This window comes from Natrix helvetica, assembly GCF_964273705.1.
Source record: "Natrix helvetica genome assembly, chromosome: 2".
Taxonomy (NCBI): domain Eukaryota; kingdom Metazoa; phylum Chordata; class Lepidosauria; order Squamata; family Natricidae; genus Natrix; species Natrix helvetica.
In genome coordinates, this window is record NC_138552.1 from 52,621,718 (window position 1) to 52,648,781 (window position 27,064).

The window sequence follows — 27,064 nt, forward strand, 5'->3', positions numbered from 1 at the left end:
TTAAGAAAAGGGGGCATATAACCTCCTGTGGCTTGACACCATTTAGGGGTATAAGGTACATGGTAAATAACCATGTGCCAACATAGAATATCATTTGATATGTATTGAAGAACAAGTGGCAGTTAATTTAATACAAAGAAAAAAATCTATTGGTCATGACAGCAATAATCAAAAAAATTCAATTAATGTACAATTGCTAATACTTCAGGATCATAAAGTTAAGTAACATAGAGATACGTAACACATTAGCGAATTGCTAAACATTATTTCTAGTTTCCCAGATGAGGAAAGAGCTGGCATATTAGGTTTACTTTCCTGATTGTTTACTTTTCCAGTTTTCAGGGCTTTCATATTTTTTCAAAAATAAAATAGATGATTTTATCTCCAATATGTTTACTAGTAACATAGATATGAATGATTTGTACCTTTGATCTAAAACAGATGTTCAACATGTTTATTTATCCAAGTTTATTTTAAACTGAAGATATTGTGTATTTACAAATATACATGCAGTACTGCAGATCAAAGCAAGGGCAGATCTGTTTAGAAATTGCTCACATATTTCCATGAGCTTATAGAGATGAATAGGAACCACATAGGTATACAACATTAGCATGCTTTTTTTTAAACCAATAGATACATATTTTTAAATATATACCATATGTATGTATGTATGTATGTATACACGCACATACATATACATACATGTAAAAATCTTACACGGGAAAAGACCCGAATACAATAAGACCAGCATACCTACACCCGTGAAAATCTACACACACACACATATATGAATTTGGAAATATTTTGCATAGCATTATTGTATAATACAATATTACTTAATTAATATAAATCAATTTGTAAACAGAATTATTAAGCAATATGCACAGTTCAGTACAAATGTTTTACTGCTCCTTTTAATATGGTTATTCTGCAAAGAAATAACGCTACCTTATGTGCACCATTAAAAAAATAAGTAATTACCTCATTTGCTAATGACCTTCAAGAGATACATGTCATTTCTTAGTTATTATACTCAAAAATAGAACACTGTTAACTGAATACATTAAATATCTAAATTAATTAACCTTCTAACAAGCCTCCCAAATCCAACTGAGAACACTTTGTTTGATTACAGATATTGGACTAAAGTAACAGCTATTGATTTCTTAAGCTTCAACTTCTTTTATGTACCCAATTTAATGTGTATAGAAGAAAAACTAAATTTAAGTAAGGGTTTCTTTCTCATCCCCTAGGGAAGTAATATAAAGTCCCGTTTGGTTAGAGTTGCATATATAAAATATTTAACAGGTCACAGAAAACATTAATTTGTGTGGCAGCTATAGTCTGTATTACAAATGCAAATAAGATCCCTGGTGCACACCATTACATCATGTGCCTGACATGGACATTTGTTACAGACAGATTCCTCCAGGGAGAAATAAACTTACAGTTAAGCAAATTATCATTAGTTTAGAGTACAAGGCTTCCCTAATTTTCAATATGAAAGAAGGAAGAAATGAAGAATAAAAGCCTGTGTTTCAATTTTTACGTTATAGACCAAAATTTACAGGTTAACAATAGCAAACAAACAAACAAACAAACAAACCACCACATTACTTTTGCTTTTATACTAAATGAAACCATTTCTTTCAGGGATGGAGATCAATAATTGCAGTGCTGGATCTATTCTGAACAAAAGCACAGCGATCAAAGTTATTTTATAAATTTAATTCCCATAAAATATGATAAGGACCAAGGTTCAAATGGATTTAGATTCATTCATGGAGTCTCTGTCAAACAGAAGAAGTACATGGAACTTCTCTATTCATATTATTTAGTATCAAGTTTGGGAGGAAAAGTTGTTTATCGGTCGTCATTATAGAAAGTGGGACAACTTAATTAGCCAGACCAGGGACAGAACCTTATAGAGTATATTCTAGGCAGAACCATGGACTACATTCAGATCTTGGCAGGCTCCATTAGGACCGCTACAAATACCTCTCCCTGGAATTTCTTTTTCCTATGCTCCCACCAATCCTTTCCCCAACTATTGAAATGCTCCTCAGCATCTCTTTGATCATTTGTTTGGTAAACTTCAAGGAAGTGCCATCACACTAAGACCAGCATGATAGAAGGTTATCCTCGTGCTGATTGTCCTATAGTCTTTTCACCAGGGAATGGCACTTCTCCACAGCCCACTAAACATTTGTATCAAAAGTTGTATATGTCCATGTGTATTTATACATAGACATCCACGTACACATACATACAGAATCAGAGAAATAATTGCAAAGCTTCTTTACTCGATCCCTCAGATTCAAATAAGATAATTTTTATTTTCATTTTTTTTACTGTAAGCACACTAGCCCACATTTAGAATGAAATTCTGTTGCATATCTACCCAAACATATACACAACACACATATACACATGCTATATACGTACATAAATATATGCACACTACACACACACACACACACACACACACACACCACTGTCCATTTTTAATATGTAGCAGAAAGAGGAAATTTGAGAGTTCACAAGGTTGATGTTAAATGGAACAAAACTGTGACTGAATCTAGATGTTCTGCTTCTGATACTATGAAGCCTTCTCCCAGAAGGTAACAAGGAAAACAGGTCATCAAGAGGATGTGTAGTGTACCAGACAATCCTGCGGACTCTGGTCAAGCATTGCTTATATGCTATGTCCTGGATAGAAGGAAGTGAACTACCAATGATCTTTTCTGCCATCCTCACGACTCTCTGCACTGTTTTCCTGTCCGAAGCAGTAATGCATTATGATAGGATGCTCTTGATCGTCCCTATCTAGACAGTGGTTAGGACAGAGGAAAGAAGATGAACTTTTCTCATGCGATGCAGAAAATACAGGTGCTACTGTGTCCGCTTCACCAGTGTCTCACTGTTGAGCGACCAAGCTAGCATACTTGTTAGCTGCACACCAAGAAACTTGATGCTGCTAACCACTTCCACAGGTGAATCATTAATACGTAGAGGTGTGTGGCTTCTATATATAAAGCAGAGCCTGAATTATTTAAACTTAAGTCCTTTTATTTAAAAATATGTCAAACTAAAGTTAGTTTCTTTTTCATTTCAATCTGGTCATTTCTTCTATTGCTTTCTGACAGCTACTCTATTTACTAAACTCATGGTTAAAAATACAACTGAATTTCATTTGTAAATAGAAGGGAAACAATTTACCCTATTAAGACCAGCTGTTGCAGCTCAGGACAAACAAAGCAACCCTAACGAGTCACTGGGAAAGAAAGGAATTTGTAAAGTGGGGAGAGGGCTTAAATGCCGATCTCAGAAAGAATGCATACTTTCCAGTCTTGCAATTAACTCTAACTGTTTCAACTGTTGGCACAAAACATTTTTTGATTGCTTCACATCTAGATAAAACCAGATAGGCTGCCAAGCTTCCCTTTTCTGGATAAACCAAGTTCATGCATTGTACATCATGTCTACTGATATAAAAATCAGCATTAGGCTGGATCTTAAGGATAATCCTTGAATAGTAGAAGTACAGATCTGAATATAATTCTTCTGTGTGATAAATAAAATGCATTCCATTATCACTGAACTGTTTTTGTTTAAACTAAAAAAACCTACCACCCCATAATCTACTTTTCAATGGTAAAATTCCTCACAAGGTAGATTGCAACAAAATCAGAGGAGATAAAAATGAATTTTGCAATGGAGCAATTTTTTTTAGCCAAAAACAATATTTGACTGCTCAGATGAACTAATACATAAGCAACATTTGAAAGCTGGAGAATGTAATAAAGTGACCAGGAAAAATTGAGGCCATTCAGAACTTTAAGTTTATATTCTACAATTTAACATTCTGTAGCTATGTTAGATTAATAGATCTGGAAGATATGAAGGCAAGGGGAGCTATTTTAAAAAGCCTTCAATATCAGGCAGTAGAGAAAGCTGACAGCTATAGTATATACGCCCTCTTTCTAAAATGGGAACAAAGGAAAGTCCATCTTCATACCTTATCTTTAACTTGTTTGTAATTTTAAAAAGATGCAAAGACTAACTCAAGTTTCTGCTTTTTTTGTGTGATGGACTGATTGGGTCCCTTCATCTTGGAATTGCTGTTTTAGTACAATGACAAGAGAACAACTTTCAAACAATTGCATAATCCTGATCTATGCACTTTTAAAAGGTTTCTGCTCTACTGCTCTAATTATACCATACACTTGATTAGATATGCAATATGTTTCTGGGGCGCATTAAATTGTGCTGAGTAGAGGTTTTGATAGTGAGATTATTTCTATAGCAGAATAGCAAGATCCGTAAAAATAACAAATGAGAGAATAAGGAAAGAATAAGAAAAGCATTCAAAAATTATTATTTTTAGTGCCTCAGATGAGAAGGAAAATTATGAAAGTATGCTAATGTTAATTCCTATATCCAATTTATGTGAAAAATGAAGCTTCAGTGATAAGTAAATATATAGCTATATCTATTTGTATAAAAATGTTCAATGCATTCAATATGCACCACACATATTAAACATCCTGCTTCCAAAAAGTCACTGCCCCACATATGACTGAAGTACATTCTTCAAAATATCAATGCAGTCTGAGTCAGTCCTACCCTAACACTAGGAAAAAAGAATTAATCTTCTGCATTTTCTGAAGTCTCTCCCATGTAATCCTTTATATACAATGGCGTAACTGCAGAAAACTAGTCAGCAGTACCAAATTGCTAGGACTATAATTTCAGCTGGCAGATAATTTTTTTAAAAATTTGTTGACTAGATCATTAAAGGCAGAACTGTTCGTTTAATTGGGGAAAGCACCAGTCTCCTAAAAGATGCTAGTGTTTTGTTATCCTCTATATTCTATTAAACTGAAAGACCCTAAGGCAAATCAGATGTTCTGTTTCAAGCCATCCTCTCTACAATTAACTCTGAGCATGTTCGGAAAGCCAATATCTTTTTTCAAATTATAATACGTAGCATTTAGTTTGATACTCTTAATTATTTTTATCTGGAATACTATGTTGCCTTCCTGTTGTCTTCTTTATGTAGAGTGTTTTGGCTTCATTTATTTAAAAATGGAATTTCTGATTAAAAGTTTCCCAGGCACTGGATTGCATTCATTTTGTTTCTAGGAGACTCACAAGATTTTGCTAAATTCTGTATGTTTGGATTTGGGGAAGGAAGATAGAAAGTACCTTTCTTTATATTTCTTAGATTTGAGGTGAAAACCAAGATGGAAGTACTAAGAATTCTCCATTTGGACAGATTGGGATTACTTTATGTAATTATCTTTTACTGGCAATTCTAGCAACACTAGGGGAAAGAAGAATCAGCCAAATTATTAATCCCCTCCAATTTATGACAGAGAAGATAAAGTTGAGAGAGAGATGAAACAGCTCTTTATTGTATAAAGTTTATTTTTCTCACAACATTAGATGTCAATCAAGAAACCTCACCCTTCTGCGTAATCTGTCTCGTTCTTCGCGGATAGCATTCATGGTGGCCTTAGTTCTGTTTAATTCTTCTTCCTTGCTGCACAGCATAGCCGTTAAACTTTCATTCTCTTCCCTCAAACCTGCCAGTTCCTTCTCCCATCGGGATCTTTCTTCAGCCAAGTTTGGGTACAAATCTCGGCCAAGCACACCTTCAATCTCCTCAACTGTCTGAAAAACATAAGAAATTAAAACTTTAGAGGAGTATATCATGAGGAATCTCTGAAAATAGATATTCATAATAATTAATTGCTGTTTAATAGATATTTTTGTTTAAAAACTGTCATTTTAAATAATTTATACTACCATTTTAGTCATTTGTCAATAGATAAATTCAAACATAATGAGAAAAATACACCAAAACATACTGTTGCTATTCCACAGCCTTGCCCCTATTTATTTGGATCCATTTGAATTAGAATACAACATTTCATAGAAGTTTTCCTAATCTTTTATGAAAATCAATGTTTTTACTCTTATAGAGTAAATTGTGTGTAGATTTACTCTCTCTCTCTCCCCCTCCCCCCACACACACTGTATACACAAACACACAGAGAGTATATGTGTTATTCTTGCTACATCCATATACAGCCAGAATAAAAAAAACCAAAGTAAAGCAAAAAATCAAAAGTCTTTTCTAAACCAGAGTTCCTAAAATTTCTTTTTTTCATAAGCATGTCATCTTACACAGAAAAAATATACAATATAAAACATACTCAATGCAAAAAACAAAAATAACAACAAAACCAAACTCAGTAATGCCACAATGTAAAGAAAAGGAATAAAGAAATTGACAACATTAAATTGTAATTTAGGGCAGGGGTGTCAAACTCGATTTCACTGAGGGCTGCATTAGGATTTTGTTTGAACTTGGAGGCTCGGGTGGGCATGGCCAGTTTGATGTCACTTATGTCGGGGGTGTCTGTGGTGGCCCGAGCGCTCTGCCAGTGAAAACGGGTCCAGAGCTCCATTTTCAGCTGCGATAGCCTCTTGCCACCCTCTGCCAGTGAAAATGGAGCTAGGGGGGGTGGCCTCCCTGAGCTCTGTTTTCACTGGCAGGGGGTGGGAGGAGGCTGTCACATCTGAAAATGGAGCCTGGGCCCTCCTGAGCTCCATTTTTGCTGGCAGAGGCACTGTGGGCTGGTCCTTGCTGTTTCTAGGGCGGCCCCACGGGCCAGATCTAAACACCCCGTGGGCCGAATATGATACCTCTGGTTTAGGGTATTCAAAACAGTTAGTATTCCAAAGATTTCAAAAGACCAGCAAAGACGGAGCCGGACAGATCTCTACAGGGAGGCTAGCAATAAAAGTTGTTCAAAAACAGTGTTATTTGCTCTCAAAATAGAGACCGAAATTAACTCTCTTCTCCCCCCAAATGTTTTTATGGACAACTCAGAAATGGACAAAAATTGATTTAGGGCTGGCAAAGGAAATAAATAGAGAATCCAAAATATATGCAGATATACCACCCCCCTGAAGACAGCTAAACATAATTGACATTTTCTTGGTTTTCTTGGAAGAATAATGAACTAAGATATATCATTTTACTAAACTAATCTGAACAGTAAAAGGACAGCTACTGTTGAAAAACTAAAAACAACTTTAAAGTAAGCTAAAGGATACCGTGCAAATCTGTAGGTATTTCTTTAGAGCTAAAAAAATTATGAGTATTTCTATGAGATTTGTTGACATAGATTACTTACAACTATGTTTGCAAGACAATACTTGTTACAACTTCTTTACAGTATTAGATTCATAACAGCAACTGGAATTGACATGCTGTTATTGTAAGTGTTATGCATTTTATATTGTCATGTATTCACTTCTTTGAAATAACAGTGATTCACTTAAAAAGAAAACATAACTCAAATTTCCTTAAAATTTGTAATTGTGATGTTCTCAACTCCTTTCTATTTCATTTTTGTAACTTTCTTGGGCTGCGCTTTGCCTCCAAACCAAATACATACAGCTATGTTTAAGACTCAGTCAAGAGGAAATTGTACTTTTTAAAGATAAAAAGGACCTATTTCATTCACATCTTGTTATGCTAATGTAAGCAATACTAAACCATTGACATTTGTAGAGCATATTTGCTCAGTAGGCAATAAAGTACATGAAACATTCTAATTAAGTTCTAAAATGGGTAGCAAAGTGCATTCCACTTAATCAGTCGATATATTAAGTGGACTTACTGCTGCTTTCATTAGCTAATTAAGAAAAAAAGTTACTGTTAACTGAATGAACTACCACTTATTAATGCAAACACTACAGGTTCCTTATCTGGAATAGGCAGTCTAAAAGGTGTTCTATACAACCGTTCAAATAGCAGTAACTTATGACCGTTTCAATTTGAATAAATTTGATGTGTATTACTGACTATTTTATCTGCTATGCAATAAGCTGACCCAAAGGAATTGGGAATAGCCAATTGCAACTTCAATCTGGAATTCAGGGCACTCTCCTTTATTTGCTATTCTTTTTCATCTCTTTCCAGGAATAAAACCAAGATAGAGCTGCTCATCTCAGCTCTCTTAGAAAGCCACAAGCATGTAGCCAGACAGTTTATCAATGTCTGGGACAGCAGCATGGAAAATGTTGGAGACCTGTTTTTTTGCAAAAGCCAAGTTTTTTAAAAAATGGCTCTTCCACTTTAGTATTTTGTCACCAATCAATTGACAGCTGGCTTCTTTTGACAAGAGTTGTTACTGCAAAAACTTTGAAGTTCTGAAGAACACTAAATCTGCTGTCTCTGAACAGATAATCATGCCTGGAGCAGTTGAGTAATAAAGCAATAAGCAGTGCCATGTAAATCTCTTTTCTCCCATCCCCAATTGAACTGGAGCGAGAAAACCATCAGTATGAGTTGCAGGGAGCATATTCCTTGGTCCTCTGTAAAGACAGACATAAGTCAAGGACTACCCTGCGATCTCTCCTCTCCCTTTATACTTAGTTGTCATATATAGTGTGTGGCTATGCATGTGTTTTTTCTTCTTTAGTTTGATTTCAAAGCTACAGTTGACTATGAAACAATAAAGGCATAGTTATTCCTAGTCAGATTAACCTAAAATATCAGTTATGGGTTTAGCAAAAACCACCCACTTCTTTCCTTTTTATCTTTCTTCTCAATGTGTAGGAATAAAGGAAAGAATTTGTGTAGAACTGAAGAGTTCTCTAGAAAATTTTCAATGTTCTTCGCATGTATATTTACAAACGTTGGAACGAAAGTTGGCAGCAGGTGTTGTCCAAATCACTTTTATCATGATGTATCTTGCCAGATATTAAATCCTAGTCCATCCCTACATTTTGCCAGGTGAGGACATCCCAGTTGGCAACAAGACAAAACAGGGATTCTAAGGATTAGCAATTGTGGCAGAAAATGTTATGCTGCTTTACTATTTTGCTGGCTCAAGAATTAATAAGAAAAGAAAGATGGGACATAGGAATCACTGACCAAATCTGTTGCCAAAGTTTTCCAAGATAGAGAATTCTAAAACTGGCCAAAGATATGGGCAATACGGGTAGTCCTTGACTTATGCTTTTTGGCAAAGGTTGTAGAGAGTGTGGTGGCGCAACAGTTCCCACGCCACTTGGAGGAAATTGATTATCTAGACCCGCGCCAGTCCGGTTTCCGGCCCGGTCACAGCACGGAGACAGTCTTGGTCGCGTTGGTGGATGATCTCTGGAGGGCCAAGGACGGGGGTTGCTCCTCCATCCTGGTCCTATTAGATCTCTCAGCGGCTTTTGATACCGACCATGGTATCCTATTGCGTCGTCTGGAGGGGCTGGGGGTGAGGGGCACCGTCTTGCGGTGGTTCTCCTCCTACCTCTCTGGCCGGACGCAATGCGTGCTGGCAGGGGAGCAGAGGTCGACCCTGAGGCCACTCACTTGTGGGGTGCCACAGGGGTCGGTCCTCTCGCCTCTCCTGTTCAACACATACATGAAGCCGCTGGGTGAGATCATTCGTGGTTTTGGGGTTGAGTACCATCTGTACGCTGATGATACTCAGCTGTACTTCTCCACCCTGAACCACCCCAACGAGGCCGTCGAAGTGATGTCCCGGTGCCTGGAGGCCGTACGGGTCTGGATGGGAAGCAACAGACTCAAACTCAACCCCTCCAAGACGGAGTGGCTGTGGATACCGGCGCCCCGGTTCAACCAGTGGGTTCCATCACTGGCCATCGGGGGGAACAACTGGCCCCCGTGAAACGGGCGCGCAATTTGGGCGTCCTCCTGGATGCTCGGCTGTCGATGGATGACCATGTGACAGCCGTGGCAAAGGGGGCGTTCCACCAGGTTCACCTGGTGCGCCAATTGCGCCCCCTATTGGACCGGGACGCCCTTCACACAGTCACCCATGCGCTTGTGACGTCCCGCCTGGACTATTGCAATGCTCTCTACATGGGGCTCCCCTTGAGATGCATCCGAAGGCTGCAATTGGTCCAGAATGTGGCCGCGCGGGTAATCATGGGATGTACTAGGTACTCCCATATAACACCTCTCCTGCGCAAGCTGCACTGGCTACCTGTGGCTTTTCGGGTGCGTTTCAAGGTGTTGATTATCACCTTTAAAGCGCTCCATGGCACAGGACCTAGCTACCTGCGGGATCGCATCCTACCCCATACATCCCTGCGACCAATTCGCTCTCACAGGGAGGGACTCCTCCGGGTGCCATCCACTAGGCAATGGCGCCCAGGAGTAGGGCCTTCTCTGTGATGGGCCCGACCCTCTGGAATGACCTCCCCCCCGACATCAGAACTATTACCGATCTCCGCTCCTTCCGCAAGAAACTCAAAACCCACCTGTTCCAATTAGTTGGCCTGGCCCAATCGTAGTTTTAATTTTCAATCCTCCTGGCCGGCATTTTAAATTTTAAGGGGTTGTCCTTTTAACCTGTTTTAATTTTTATTATCTCTGTACAGACCCTATATTTAATTTGTTTTTAATAAGGGGTATTTAATATTGTTATTGTATATACGGTTTTAGCTTCTGTCTGTACACCGCCCTGAGTCCCCTCGGGAAGAGGGGGTGGTCTATAAATTTAATAAATGAAAATGAATGAAATGAAATGACAACAATTGAGCCCAACATTTGTGTTAAGTGAGACATTTGTTAAGATAATTTTGCTCCATTTTGCGACCTTTCTTGCCTCAGTTGTTAAGTGAATCACTGCAGTTGCTTAGTAACCCAATTGTTAAGTGAATCTGACTGCCCCATTGACTTTACTTGTCAGAAGGTTGCAAAAGATGATCACATGACCTTGGGAACACAGCAACAGTTATAAATATGAATCAACTGCTGAGTATCTGAATTTTGCTCACATGATTATGGGGAAGCTGCAAAAGTCGTTACTGTGAAAAATGGTCATAAGTCACTTTTTTCAGTGCCATTGTAACTTTGAACTAAGTAAACTGTTGTAAGTGAAGGACTACATGTATTGCATTTGCTATAGTCATTGCAAAAGTGATTTCTATGACTAAGATCATGCTTAGGTTATGCCATGGCTATTCATAAGCCCCATTCACATGAAGTGGCAGAAGAAGGATATAGTACTTTTCTTTGAGAAAAGGTGAATATGTGACCAAAATGAAATCCTTCCACTCACTTAATGACTACATTGCTTATCGATGGAAGTTCTGGTCCCAATTGTGGTCATAAGTTGAGGTCTACCTGTAAACCTACCTGCATATACAAAAGTGATACATAGTAATCAACACGTTTAGTCACCAATGAAACTCAGGCATGCATGTTATTAGCATTTAAAAATTAGTATGAATCAAGATGTATAAATTTAGCCAACATTTGTACAATTTTAATATCCCTTATTCCAGTTAAAATGTACGTGGTTGCAATAATATTATTTCTTATTGAAAGTGTATACTACGCTGTGGCTGAGCTATGACCATTAAATTCTGAATATGTGTGCAAAAGTGGCAGGAACATTGATTAACTAATAAATAATTAACTGTTTGTAGGAAGACATGTTTCTGTATTATTGTATAATGGTGGGCTTATTTTGAAAATTTCTCTAAATATATTTCAAATATTTTGACCAACATGTTATTTCCCACTTAAGTATTGTCTAAATGTATCATTAGAATTCTAATTTATATTATTATCCACAACTTCTCATTTCTAACTTGGTATTTTATATAACAGCACAGATTTAAAGATGACCTACACAGATCAAATTTAAATGAAAATTCAGGCCCCTTCCCTGAGCTTCTCAGATTGTGGATTTTATTAATTATAATAATAATTCAAACAGGAAGTCTAACTTCCTTATTATCTCTTAAAATGGTTTACAAGGTTTACAAGTTTTGAAAAATCTATAAAATGATATGTAGGGTGCATATCAGTCTGGGATACATGATGGAAAGAAGCACTGGTTGCTTCTAGACTTGATCTTATAACTAGACTTGATCTTATAACACTGACCATGGTATCCATCTGAAATGGCTCCGGGTTGGGGGGGGGGGCACTGCATTATGCTGCTTCACTTCCTGTCTCAGGGACCATTCTCAGTTGATGATGTTTATTGGGGGCAAGAGGTCTGTACCCTTGATTTGAGGGGTCTATCAAGGGTCAGTACTTAATCTGTTCCTGTTTAAGATCTGCATGAAACTACTGGAGGAGATCATCCATCTTCTTGGGATAAGACATCATCAATATGTTGATGATGTTTGGCCATACATGTCCGACCATAGTGAGTTAACCAATGCTACAATCACCCTCTCCTGGTGCCTGAAGGGTATTGAGGTCTGAGTGAGGAGCAACAGACTAAAACAGAATCATGGCAAGATGAAGTGGTTATGGGTTAGGCCTTTGGCTCTCGTAAAAGTACCCTCTTTGGTCATGGGTGAGGTTGCATTACCCCAGACCAATTCAGTGCATAATCATAAACAAGACTCCCCATCATGTTGCTTTTTAAAAAGGCCCTAAAAACATGGCTTTGTCAGCAGATAGGGACCATGAATGGAGATGAAGCCAATCAAGTGACTGATTTGATTGTGTGGTTGCTGCCATGGGTTGGTATATTGGGTGTGTGTGTGGGGGGGGAGAGGGTTAAAGGTTTTATCTGGTGGGTTTTTAAATGTTATAAGCTACCTGGAGTCGCCTATGTGTGAAATGGACAGCAGAAATTTGTTAAACAAACAAACAAATGCTTCTTTATCAAATAAATGATGATACATGTGGACCTATTACATTATATTCTATAAACAGTTACAATTAACATTATTACCACACCTTAATGGCCAAGTCACAGTGTTCACTGGCAGTAGTGAGCTGTTCAATATGCCTGTCAACATCTGCCACAGACAAGCTACAGCTGCTCTTCTTTCTCCCACAGACAACATTCTCCAGTCCTGTCAGCACTCTCTGCAATTCAGAGTTTAAGTCACTACAGGTATCTGAAATAAAACGGAATGTGTCAGATTAGCATTGCAGACAACCTCATCTTTCTAATGGGATTAGGGAAGAAGAAGAGGAAGAAGGATGCAGACAAACAGATTCAAATTTTCCTTGAAAATACTAACATCCTAATCTTGCAACCTACTGATGATTACCTGACAGCTAAGGTAAAAACTAGGCTCAAATACAATCTTCTTTAAGTCCTCCTTAAAGCTCATATTGCTCGATTTCTGTGTAAGGGAAATCAAGGTAGTTTTTTTTCCAGAACAATACAAATGGAGGTTGGTTGCCATTATCTTTTGGCTTATTTTTTTTTATTCTCAGCTCTCGGACTTCCTGATAATCTTCTATCCAAGTATTAATCAGATCTGGCTTTGTTGAGATTTTTTTGAGACCTGCCAATCAGTCTAAAAGTTGGGAGGGTGATTTTCCACAACAGGAGCAAACCATTAACTTGGAGACCTCAATGGTAAGGTCACTCTGCCAAAAATGTCAATCATCTACACAATATCACTGAAGCCAACAAGTAAGGCAAAACGGAAATCTTCAGAATTATATAATTATATTCTTCTAAGCAAACTTTAGCATGGCTCACTTATATTTTATAACACCTTATAAGTGTCTGTAATACTGGAGCACTATATCCTCATTATAATTTATTCAAGAAAGTGAGATATCTCTGTTTTTGCTTGCACTGCATCCTTGATTACATTTATTAAATTGAATGGTCAGAAGATGAATTGGTATAGCCCACCTACATAATGGTGGTGGTGAGGAATAAACTTAATGGCATTCAACAATATACTTATCTTTTATAGGTAACAGTAACAAAGTGAGAGGCAAGCAATATATATTTCTACTGAATTTACTAGGTGATATTTATAGAATCCAAAATCCTTTCACTTATTTTATTTATGATCACAGACCAAAATGAAAGCAATAATACAGTTGTGAACCAATAAAACATAATGAAGAATTACCATACAAAAGGGACAAAAGTTAATGAGAAATATTAAACGTTGGCATACTTTCTACATAAGACTAATTTTTAGAATCACTCAAATTTTGTATCACTGAAGAATACATTAGAAGCATTTTCTATTTAAGAATTCAACTAAGAAAATCAGCAGAATTTAACAACTTTAATATTTCAATAGATTGATCCATTTGTAAAACTCGCACAACTTCCTTTTAGGTCAACTCAACCCTTTAGTAACAAGAGGGAATATTAATTCACAGTGCCAAGTATAAGTATAAGGAGTAGTGTAGCATAGCAAGACAGATGGAAGGTCTTCATGGTCTCATATGAATGTGGACAGAGGTTCTTGGAACATGGGATATCATTGAATTTTCCTTCATCATCCTGGTTCATTCAAGGTAAAACACCGACTCTTGTAATGTAAATGCCCTCTTTTTGTAGGACAGAGATAGAAATGGCCTATTATAAAATCTCCCATAAAAATTATTTGAACCTTTGCAGAACTTCTGTCCTTTTACAGATCTGAATCAAGGACTCTGACTACCATTGGGACTGGGCTAAAAGACTGCAGTAAGACAATTCCAAGGTCATGCATTTTTCTTAAGAAAAGATAAACTTGTCAGCAAGGACTAAATGAACAAATGATCCACCCTGGGAAATTAGATTTGGCTGATATTTCTAACTAGTGTTAGAATTAGGAAAATTAATTATAGCATTGGAAGATTTTGGGCATACAGCAACAGCTTTTCAAGCCATTTGTTAATTCTAAGCAGCTGTAGATTCAAAATCAATTCCAAGATATGTAAAAATCTTGTTTTATTCAGTTGGGATATCATTGATTCTCTGACAAATATTTATTACTTAGTAAAGAAAGCCATTAAAAAAAAACAAATCAATTTGATTCATTAAAATAATGTGTTGCTATAATTCTGTTGAAAAGTAACCTGAGTGGAAGAGAATTACAATGTAAACGATTATTGCCTAATCTGGAGATTAAAATTACATCTTTACTTTCATATATATGAACTAAACAGGAAAAGCTTCTTGAATGAAGAGCCTAGTTGTATAGGAAACTGTTTGCTAGGTACTGATAAATATTAATTAGTTTTTCTAAAAGTTTTTACTCTGGATGAATTTATAAAAATGATGTACATATTGTAAAATATTCAAACTTGTAACCTAATAGTTTTTCATTAATGTAGTTGAAATTCTTCAATCTCAATATGCACATATTGCTATATTTTCTGTCTCTGTAGGCCACCGTCAATGAGCAACTGAACATTACAAAACTGTTCTCAAAACATAAATTTTGTTAACACAGATATACTTAATATATTCTGATATGAAACTATTCCACTGGCAGAATCACAGTATGTAGCCTTGGATGCTCTCTTGAGCTTGGTTGTTTGCTTGCAGCTGTTTCATTACTTGACTAGTTAACATCGTCAGTACTAATGAACGTAGGATTTGTCCCCTGATTTTGTACAATAGCATGTCCTGCTGTATGTTACAGTATATAGTACACAGAATAAACACAGTCAACATGTAGGACAGCCAGGCAGAAGATTAGCAGAAAATATTCATAAATACCAACCAGAAATCAGAAAGCATAATGAAAACTCCTTAATCTCACAAGACAAACTCAACCATAGTTTCAGTGGAAAACTCTGAATATCACAACAAGCTAAACACAAAAATGTTGGACAATTCTGGAATTCCTGGAAAGTTCAGACAAAGCAGCCACTAATAGACAAAGAAATAAATGACATTTAAAACACCATTCAAAAGAGACAATAAAAAGTTAAGAAGGGAAGAAAAAGATCAGAACATATCCTCTCCAGCAACCAACACCCAGGTAAGTAGGGATAAACACTAGACAAAAAAATAAATAAGAGAAAACAATACCCTAATCAGGGAACTACCAAGGAGGAAACATTGGAAGGGCAAGCAACAGGGAGGAAACCCCACATTCACTACTACTGATATTACCACCTAACTAGATAATGAAGCAGCTGCAAGCAACCGGCTTAGACCACTGAATACTCCAAAGTTCAACTCTGAGCTATGTATATACTCTTCTATTGAAGAGACTATACATATTATATGATAATTATACAAATATAATGCAAGAGAAGAGAAAATATATGGCTATAAAATTAATCTTGTGCTTAAAATTAAATATATATTTTATATACAAATACAATTTGTTGATTTCGAAATGGCTTCTGAAAGGATCCCTGGTTCTGTTGCCTGCCCCGGGATCCAAAGCTGTTTCTTTCCTTGTCCCTATCACTAGGTTGATTGTATGACCTCTGATAGGAGAAGGAAGTAGACGCCTGGGTGTTATCCTGGCCCTGAATGGTCTGCTTCCTGAAGGAACCAGAACCCTTCTTCTCACTCTTTTTAAAATTAGAGGGAAGGATTTTCCGTTTATCCTTCATCTCTATCAAGAACTTCTCTAAAGGATCCCCGAAAAGAATCCCCCCTTTGAACGGGGCTGAGGCCAGCTTCCACTTGGCCTTCATGTCCCCCTGCCTGTGTCGGAGCCACAGCAGGCGCCGTGGGGTCAAATTGGAAACCGACACCCTAGAGGCGAACTTTACCGCATTCAAGGAAGCATCCATGGAATACTTCACAGCTGTGATGATCTTATTGAGATGCTTGACCAGCGAGATGCTTCCGAGAGGGGTTTTGATCTCAACTGTTGCAACCAGAGTAAGGAAGCCCTTGTGAAGAAAGAGGTGGATGTAGATGCCTTAATGGCCCAGGCGGCCGCCTGGTGCATCTTATGACAGGCCTTTTCAGACCTTTTGTCCTCTGCCTTAAGACCCTCTAAAAGGTCTGCCGGAAGAGCCGAGTTGGAGGTCAAAGAGACCACCGGGGCATCCACTTCTGGCAATTTCAATATATCCTCCATTTTAGACTCCAAGGGGTACAAGGTCTTGTCTCCTCCCCACTGGGATTGGCCAATGTCCCCGGCTGTGCCCACTGGCGCTGCACAACATCCATGAACAGGTCAGGGACCGGAATAAGCACTGGATCTGGAGCATTCTCCTTAAACAGTCCCTCCTTAGGGTCCTGGGAAATAGAGGGAACAGCCTTATCTTTAGGTTTGGCTCCGAGCTCCGTGGAAGCCCTGACCTTGTGTAAAATGGCCTTAAACAAGGATGGTTTGAAGAGGCCTGTGAAGGCAGGTTTATTGGGAGGCATATCCTCATCCTCTGATAATTCAAACTCGTCCGCAGCCTCCTGTTCCCAGACAGAAACCTCTGTTGTGACAGAGGTACCCGGAGAGTCGGGGTTGTGGCCCCTGCTCTCAGTGTGGAGGTGGCCGGGCTTAAGGCCCCTGGCACCCCGGCCTCCTTTTGGCGCATATCTTCAACCATGCCCTGGAAATAGCCTGGGATATAACTTCCTTCATCTCTGCTGAGAGAGCAGGGCCTTTGTCTTCTGCGGGTCTGGACTTAGAGGAAGTCAGGCCTCGTTTCCTTCTAACTGGGGCTGAGAAATCTTCCACATGAAAACAACCATGAAAAGGCTCCAACTCCTCCCTTATGGAGGAGATCAGGGAATCCGGGTATCCCAGGGAGGCTGCAGGGGACCCAAACTGAGAATCCCTACCACTTAGGGATGGTAACCGAACCCCTTGATTAGAGAGAGAATCCCCTCTCTCAGTTCTGGGTGGAGGAGAGGCTGCAGCAGCCTCACAAAGTTGAGGGAGAATTGGGGCCTGGGGCCTACTGGATCTCTCCCTTGAGGCCTCCTGCCTCTTTTCACCCTGGTTCTTGGAGCTCTTGCTCCCAGAGGAATTATGGGATGATTTCCACCCAGTGCCCTTATTCCCTTTCCTCCCATGGTATGGGGGATCTGGTCTGCTGCGCTTTGTAGAGGGCCCCGCCAGCTCCTCTCGTGGCTCCAAACCTTCATCTGCCATTCTGACGATGAAGATTGTTTGATTATCGGTGTGGAGGGTGAAGCTGCAGCAAGGAAGGGCACCAGATGCTGGCCAGACGGCTCCGAAATGTCTGCAGATCCGCTTAATAGCTGGAAGCTGTTTAGATTACCAGGGCACTCTAAATCCACCTTCCTGAGACAGAAATTCTTCTGGAGGGGGAGGGAGGCCCTGCCGGCGCCCCAGACAGGACCAAGCAATTTCCGGCGGCGATCTGCGCTGAGGTGGTGAAGCGCGTGGTGTAGATATCCTCAATGGCTCTGGTGACTAACTTTCGATCTGGATGCCGAAAATGGCCACCGCGACTTCACGTTATCTTTAAAGAGTTCTCCGATGCCTGAGGACGCCTGAATTAGTGACACCTGAATTAGCGACCGTTAGAAAGTGCACGAAAACGTCACTTCCAAAATAGATGCCGTGCAAGCTGAGCTTTCAGAAACGCTGCTGTGGAAGCCAGGACTCTCTGAAGCCCCTAACTCTGACAGACGGCCAGAGACGTGCAGAAATGCCGCTGCCGTCCCTGCACTTGCCGGCCGCTGGCGGACAACTGGTCTCTGCGACTCCAACCGCTACGTACGTCCAGCAGCAGGTCAGAGCCCGACAATCATCTCAGCAATCCGAAAAGGAAAAATTCTTTGTAACAGTACGTATTTCTACACCAAAAACTCTACACTAGAAAAAAATTAAAAGAAAAATCCGAATTCTAAAATCTACTATAATTTGCCTGGAGAGTCCAGTCTATCTGTCAAAGGACTGAAGAGCTCCCCAAAACTAGTCCTATTGGGCGGACTGAGTTTTTAAACTGACGAAAAGGAGGCAAAGGAGGCGTGATCAAAGAAAAAGAATGTTGGTCTTACCTGAACGTTTTTTTCGGTTGAGTGGAGGGAGGGATCACAGAAGGGTTAACACAGCCTGATTGGTCCATTTGACTGAGAGAAAACTTCTTAACCTTCGCCTTCTCCCGTTGGTTCCCAGTTTCCGCGATGTCGTGGCATGCATCTGTAACAACAAACACACACAAGGGCAAGCCCCCCCGGGGCCCCCCGATCCTACACCTCCTGGACCCTGTCTATCTAACTAGGGCGGGAATGTGACCCCTCCCTCCACTCAACCGAAAAAAACGTTCAGGTAAGACCAACGTTCTTTTTCCAGTAGAGTGGAGGGAGGGGTCACAGAAGGGACATACCCAAGCTACGTCCCCGGGAGGGCAGACTGGGTCCCAGGTGAAGGATCGGCCACCACCCTCTGGAGGACCCTCCGCCCAAAGGATGCTTCAGCAGAGGCATAGGCATCCAAACGGTAATGCCTAATAAAAGGCGTAGGAGAGGCCCATGTGGCCGCTCTGCAAATATCCTCGAAGGGCGCCCTGGTAGCCCAGGCTGCAGTGGTAGTGGCACTGCGGGTGGAGTGGGCAGTGATCCCTGACGGGGGAGCCTTCCCGGAGGCACCGGAGGCCTCAACTATGGCCAACCTAATCCATCTCCCAATAGTGGAAGAAGACACCTTGCGTCCCAACGAGCCCGGCTGAAAAGAGACGAACAACGCCTCGGTCTTCCTAACGCCCTCCGTCCGCTTCAGGTATATGCGGACGGCGCGGCGGACATCCAGCCTGTGCCACACGAACTCCTGATCCCTTGAAGGATTTGGACAAAAATTAGGAAGCACAACCTCCTGGGCCCTATGGAATTGAGAATTCACCTTCGGAATAAACGAAGGATCCGAACGCAGGACAACCCTGTCCTGGTGGATTATACACAAATCACTGTGAGAAGAAAGGGCCCCCAATTCTGAAATGCACCTGGCCGATGTAATGGCCACTAAACACACCACCTTAAGAGTGAGAAGGCGCATGTGCACCGTCCTGAGCGGTTCGAACGGGGAGCCCGTCAGAGCCTTGAGGACCAGGGTAAGGTCCCAGGTCGGGAATCTATGAACTGGAGGCGGACGGATGTTAGCCGCCCCCTTAAGAAAACGCTTAATCAGGGGAGAACAGGAAAGGGTAGGGGAACCCTCCCCCCCCCAGAATGGTGGCCAAAGCCGCCACTTGTCGCCGGCGCGTATTATGCGACAAACCGTCCTCTAACCCCTTCTGGAGGAACTCCAATACGTCCGGGACGGTAGCCCTAGAGGGATCCAACCCCAATGGGATACACCACTTCGCAAACGCCTTCCATGTGGCATTGTAAATCCTAACCGTGGACGGCCTCCTAGACGCCTCTAAGGTGGCTATAACCCCCGACGATAGTCTCTTCCCCCTCAGGATCCCCCGTTCAAGAGCCAGGCGGTCAGATGAAGCCACTGAGGCCCTGGGTGATGCAAAGCCCCCTGACTCAGAACGACCTCCCCTGGGGGAATCCTCCAGGGGTCTGCTACCGACAGCTGGACCAGGTCCGCGAACCAGGGTCTCCTCGGCCAGTACGGGGCTAACAGGATAACGAGAGCCCTCTCTGTGACTACCTTCCCTATCGTACGGGGAACGAGGGGAAAAGGCATAAAGAAGGCCCGGGGGCCACCGGCTCCTGAGAGCATCCGCTCCTTCCGCCGACGGAGACTGGAAACGGGTGAAGAACCGCGGCAGCTGAGCGTTGTTGGGGGAGGCGAACAAGTCCACAAGGGGCGTGCCGAATCTGCTGCATATCTTTCGAAACAACTCCGGGCCCAGTTGCCACTCGCCATCGTCCAGGGTTGTGCGACTCAGCCAATCCGCCTGAAGATTGGACACCCCTGAGATGTGCTCTGCCACTATCGATGCTAAGTGTCTCTCTGCCCACAAGCCCAACAACTGCGCCTCTCGCCAAAGGGAACGGGAGTGGGTGCCCCCCTGGCGATTGACATGGGCCTTTGTCGCCACATTGTCCGTGAGCAGGAGGACATGGCGCCCCCGCAGGTGATGACGAAAGGTCCGAAGGGCAAGTCTCGCGGCTTTCAGCTCCAGCCAATTGATGTTGTGGCGGAGATCCGAGGCAGACCAACGTCCCTGGGTCATGTCGGAGTCCATCACGGCCCCCCAGCCGAAGAGGCTCGCATCCGTCGTCACAGTGACTCTCTCGGGCTCCCAAAAGTAAGCTCCCTGTTGCAGCGCTGGGGACAACCACCACCGAAGGGAGAGCCTCACCTCCGCTGGTAGAGGAACTGGCCGCAAGGAGTTGCTCATCATCCTTCTCTGGACTGGAATCAAGGCCCACTGGAGAGGTCGCAGGTGGAGCCGGGCCCAGGGCACTATCCCTATACAAGAGACCATCTTCCCCAGGAGTTGAGACAAGGTCAGGATGGAAACAGACCTTCTTTTTCTTACGGAGGAGACCAGCTGGCGTAGGCTGGACAAGCGGTCTGGGGATAGGCGAACCCTCCCTGACTCGGAGTCTATCACTGTCCCTAAGTGTAGGATCTGCCTGGATGGGGACAGATGGCTCTTGGGGAAGTTCACGGAAAACCCCAACGCCTGAAGCCAACGGATCGTCAGCCGAAGATCCGACGTGGCTCTGGGAAGGGACTCCGCCTGAATGAGGACGTCGTCCAAGTAGCACTGAAGTCTCACCGGGATGGAACGTAGGTAAGCCACCAGTGCTGCCAGGACCTTGGTGAACGTCCGCGGAGCTGAGGCCAGACCAAACGGAAGAGCCCGGTACTGGTAATGCCTGCCCCGGTGAGAAAACCTGAGATAACGCCGGTGAGACTGAAGGATGGGGACGTGAAGATAGGCCTCCGTCAAATCTACTGAGGCCATGTAATCCCCCTTCCGAATGCCCTGCAGGATTGATTTTAGGGACGCCATCTTGAACCGCCTGTAGACTAGGTAGCGGTTCAGACGCTTCAGGTTGAGGATTGCCCTCCAACCCCCCGAGGATTTTGGGACTACGAACAGGTGTGAGTAGTAGCCCAGACCCCTCTCCGGCTCCGGAACGACCTCCACCGCCCTGATGTCTAGGAGATGGGCAACAGCGAGGTCCATGAGACGACGGCGTTCCGGATCTCGAGCCGGGGGGAAAACCTTGAAAAAACTCGGGGGCTTGGAGAGGAACTCTAACCTTAGGCCGTGGCGAACGGTCGCCCTGACCCAACCGTCTGATGTGATCCGATCCCACTTGTCCGCATACAGTGCCAGGCGGCCTCCGATGGGATGACTCGGGTTCGAGTCATTTCCCTCTGCGGAAGGGACGGCCGCCCCCCCCCCTCGAAAGGGCCGCTTGGACTGCAGCTGATACCTAGAACGATCCTGAAAGTTCTGCCTATTGAACGACCTGTCCTGCCTGTACGGTTGGTATCGCTGATCCTGATCCCTGTCATAGGATTTGAACTGGGTCCTGCGATAGGGGTGACTACGGGACTCCGCCTTCTTGGTGGATGTTGGCATAACCTTCTTCTTATCTTTGTTCTCCACCAAATCGGCTCTAAGGAAGCCCCGAACAAATTTGGACCTGCAAAGGGGGCAGCTACCAGGTCCCACTTGGCCTTGTAGTCCATCTGCCAGTTCCTGAGCCACAGGAGCCGACGGGAGGCCACAGAGGTGGCCAAGGCACTTGAACCGAATCTAACAGCGTCTAGGGTCGCATCAGCCGAATACTGACACGCTGCCATAATTTTAGCTAAATCCTGGTGTACGCGCTCATCTTGGATCGGAATACGATCCTGAAGCTGGCGGAGCCACATAACCGTTGTGCGGTTGAAGTACGAGGCGGCAGCCGCCGCCCGCACCGCCCATGCTGAGGCCTTATAATTTTTACGTAAAGTGAGCTCCGCCCTCTTGTCCTCTGGCTTAAGTTTGTCTGCCGCGTCCCCCGAGACCACCGGGGAAGAGGAGACTAGAGCTGCGATGGGCTGATCTATAACCGGAAGCTGAATAGCCTGCACAAAGGACTTTTCCATGTTGTAGGCGCGACGGTCGTTGCTGCCTGGGGGGGAAAAGTTAGAGGGACGGGCCCATTGGCTAGTAGCCACCTCTAAGAAAAGAGGAGGAGCAGGGATCTCCTCCTTATTGGTGGCCGTCGCTGAGAACATGACCATGTCTGGATCCGTGGGTGGTGGGACTGTGGGGTCCCCCGTGCCCACCTTGGTGGTCCTCCTAGCCTTCTTAAGCAATGGTTTGAACATGGCCTGGAGGAAAAGGTTGGAAGAACGAAGCGGCTCAGGAGCCGCATCCTCCTCCTCAGAGAACCCCCAATCATCCCTCCGTGCCTCCCCCCTAGAGGAGACCTCACTCATGAGAGAAGGGGAAGAAGCCCTAGATCTGGACCTACTAAAGGGAGTAACCCTACTGTGGTGGTAAGGCCTGTCTCTTTGAGAAATGCCCCTAGAAATGGCTGCAGAAATTAGTCTTTTGAGATTCTCAGGGAGGTGTTCTAGATCCTCCTCATCACCCTCTGAATCATAGTCTGGTGCCACATAGGTCCTGCTGGATCTCCTACCCCTAACGGGACCTGCAGAGGTACCTTCCAATGGGTCCTCCCTATCTGCCTCTCTAGTCCCCAGGGAAGCAGAAGGAGAGCGAGGGGCCCCCCACTCCTGACTCCTATCAGATCTGCATGGTGAAGCAGAGGAAGAGGAAGGGCTGAACCCCCTGGCTACAGGTGGAGAAGGGCAGGAAGCCACAGGGCGTGGGGATCTGGATCTAGGCCTAGGATCCCTGGCCTGTCTTTTCTCAGCTCTTTCAATGACCTTCTCAATAGCCCTGGATCGCCTGAGCTCATCCCTCTGCAGGGCTCTTGAAGGTCTGTCCTCAGCCGAAAGCCTAGAAGCCCGAGGCCTAACTGGGGGAGTGGGCTCAGCCTTATCTTCGCCTGCCTGAGACGGCGCGGCCTGCTGGGCCTCTGCTCTATCTGCCATCGCCCCACTCACGTGCTCCAGAACGAATTTTTGGTAGTAATGGCCCTTCAGCTGGTGAGGATCGCCTGCTCCGGGCCTCCGGCAAAGCTGCAAACCGCACAGCCACGTTTTTCTCAGCCTCTCCGTGTTGCAAGCCCAAACACGTGACTCAAAATGGCCGCCGGCTTCTTTGGGCGGTGCTCTAGCAAAAGCGCACCTAAAAATGGCTGCCGACCTCGCCCCTTAGTTTGCTATGCCTGCGGGCGGCCGCTTGCAAGCTTGCCTGTCCAGAAAGTCACTCCAGATCTCCGCTGGGGCTCCTAAGCCACGAGGAGCCCTCCAAAGTCAAAAAAACGACCCCGCGCCGCTGCCGCGGGCTGTAACCGGCCCGTGAAGCAAGCGGTTTGAATATGAAGCCGATCGGTCGCTTTCGCGCCGAAAAACCCCAGCGCGCTGCGACTCCTACAGAATGCAAGCTTAGAGGACGCAGGGTCGCCCGGCACGCCCGAGACACCAGGCATCAGTCCGGAGCGATCCTTGAGGAGGGGGGAGGAAGCTAGCGCCCCCCCCACTGACTCTCCCAGCCTTCTGAGGGCAGCCGAACAACAGCCCTGCAAGGCAGACCCACTACAAAAAAAAATTTCTAAATAAAAAATCCAAATTCAAAATGTTCAAATAACACTAATACTGACTACTAGAACACAATAAAACACTCTTACTAGGAACCAAACCTGAGTCTTGGACCGACTGAGAAGAAACTGGGAACCAACGGGAGAAGCCGAAGGTTAAGAAGTTTTCTCTCAGTCAAATGGACCAATCAGGCTCTGTTAACCCTTCTGTGACCCCTCCCTCCACTCTACTGGAAAAATCTACTCAGTCCTAAGGCAGATAGGCTGTGATAACCCATGCTTGGACTCTCCAAGCAGCGCACAGGAGAATCTGTACTTGGCTTATTGCACAAATCAGCCCACTTGCATGAAATATTTCCACATTGATGTTACAATTCTTTAAGAGCTGATGTTTCAAGCAACTGGAAAGGGTGAAATAGTAAGCACAATATAAATATGCAACCGCTTCAGCAAGAGGTGATTACTGTAGGAATTCATTCCAACAGAGTTGGGAGGAAAGAAATCTGTACGTCATATGTGAATGATAGCTTATGAAACAATTTCCTGTTTGATATGCATGAAGAAAATATATTTCTGTTATTTGCCAATTCTTGACTATCACAGTAATGAATTTATAAAAATATCCTAAGGAAACACAAGAGAAGAATTAACACTTACTCATTTTAAACTCCTTTAAAATACAGACTATGTATAACTGTTTTTAATAAAAGGATGAACACACAATAGAAATGGGCAAAGTATAGTCCTTGCATAACCTCTGAGCCAGTGGTGGGTTGCAGGCGGTACGCCCCGGTACGGGTGTACCGGAGCCTGCCCAGAGCACCGGATTCCGTTCCAGTACAGTGCTCTAGAGGGCCCACCCGCCCGCCTGAGTTCCTTACCTTTCTTTTAAGCCTTCTGCGCTTGCGCATGATGCGTACAGAGCCTGTGCGACGCTCCGCGGAGCAGCTGGAGTGTCGTGGAGGCTCGCGGAGGCACTAAGATGCATGCGCACGCTGCGCGCGTCCATGAGGACGCCGCTGGGCCCATTCCAACCGTACCAGTTGTAATGGGATCTGGAACCACCACTTCTCTGAGCATCCCTGGAGATAAGCCTTAAAATTGGTTAAAAGGCCACAAAGAAAATCAATGTCAATGTGGATTGACCACCTCAGGGATATACTTTAGAACTCTGTTTGCAAAAGATAAACTACAATAAAATAAAAGCTTTAATATACTTATGAGAAAGCTATTTGTCTACAATTAAAATCATGGTTCTGCATTAACCACGTCTGTTTTATAATTAGCATGTTTCAGACAAAGATGCAGTAATGAAATTGCTGAATTGATACAATTATTCTCCAATCATATAGAATAATTGTAGTTTAAGGATTACCAAGAACCCAAAGTTATTCCTCCTTTATTTCAAATCACGATAATAATCTGGGTACATTTTGTCATACTTTACATGACAGTGCTTTCCTCATTCTTACATTTCACAATGCGGCCTTCAGGCAATTTTCCTTCAGGAAAATAAGACTAAAAGCAAAAGTTATCTACATCTTGAGGGGAAAGCAGATTACACAGGACAATGATGATGAACCTTTTAGGCACAGTGTGCCCAAACTGGAAAGCACATGTGAGTGCAGAAAACCCAACAATCAGCTGGCTGAGTTGGGGCGACAGCGCGTGTGCCCACAGAGAGGGCTCTTCATGCCTCTTCTGGCACACGTGCCATAGGTTCACCATCACGGACATAGGATGTACAATATACAATATAATTAGTCCTTGATGGGTTTTTTTTGCCTATAGCAACATAGAGGCATATTTGCTTTACGAATATATCAACAAAATTTTAAAAAGCAAAGTTATAAAAAAAGTAGAACAAAAAAAGGCATGCAAATGAAAACAAATATACTATTTGCTTTCTGACTGGTATAGGCTCAACATTAAGGTATACTAGATTCAAAGGGAAACAGGTATCACATGTAGGGCAGTCTGGCAGCTTCTTAAAACAACATTTTTTCCAGGTTCATGCTGCTGCCTAATTCAGTATTTGTTTCCTGTTCAAAATTGAATTTAGCAAATTTTCCCAAACAGAATTATTTAAAATAATATAGTTATGTACCTAAAACAAAAACATCTAGAAACCTACCTTGGGCAACTTTATCATTAAATATATATCTCCAAATTTGCTGGGCCATATATAGCTGTATATTAATCAATCATTATTAATTAACAACAAATTATACCCATGCATAAATTTTGCTTTTGTTTTAAGATCTTACAGTAATTGCAACACTATTTTTTTCCATGATAAGCATGCTTGCTTTCCACATCATAAAAAATATTCATAGTGGTTAACAGTTACCCTGTTATACTCTATTTTGTGGTTTTATTTTGCTCTGAAATAATTATAGAAATACAGTGATTATTATAACATAGGGATTAAAAATACATACATACATACATACATACATACATACATACATACATGATTTTAGAAAACATTTCAAATATTTTAAATATTCACATTCAGTATTTCTATCCAGAATGACTCTTGTACAGAAGATATAGATCTATTTGGAAAATCATTGCTTATAGTTTGTAAATGGTGAGTAGATTTGAATAAAATTATCTTCTATTGCAGTGTTTCAATGTTCCTTTATATGCTGATATTTTTTTGCCACATCAATTTTCTACATTTTGTAGATCCAATTAAACATTTACTTATCAAATATTTTGCAATAACTAGCGCAATAATAATTTAAACAACTTCTTAGCTGCAGCAATTTATATGTCAT

At 42.5% G+C, this 27,064-nt stretch overlaps 1 protein-coding gene across 1 annotated transcript in view; it reads right to left on the minus strand.

The window, feature by feature from the left end:
- MCC (MCC regulator of WNT signaling pathway) overlaps positions 1-27,064 on the minus strand; it is a 217,727-nt gene that overhangs the window by 35,151 nt on the left and 155,512 nt on the right. The window contains exons 7-8 of the mRNA XM_081943823.1: positions 12,755-12,918; positions 5,473-5,679 (exon numbers count right to left, since the gene is read on the minus strand). Of these exons, the coding sequence (XP_081799949.1) occupies positions 5,473-5,679; positions 12,755-12,918 (371 nt within the window). The remainder of the gene's footprint in view (positions 1-5,472; positions 5,680-12,754; positions 12,919-27,064) is intronic.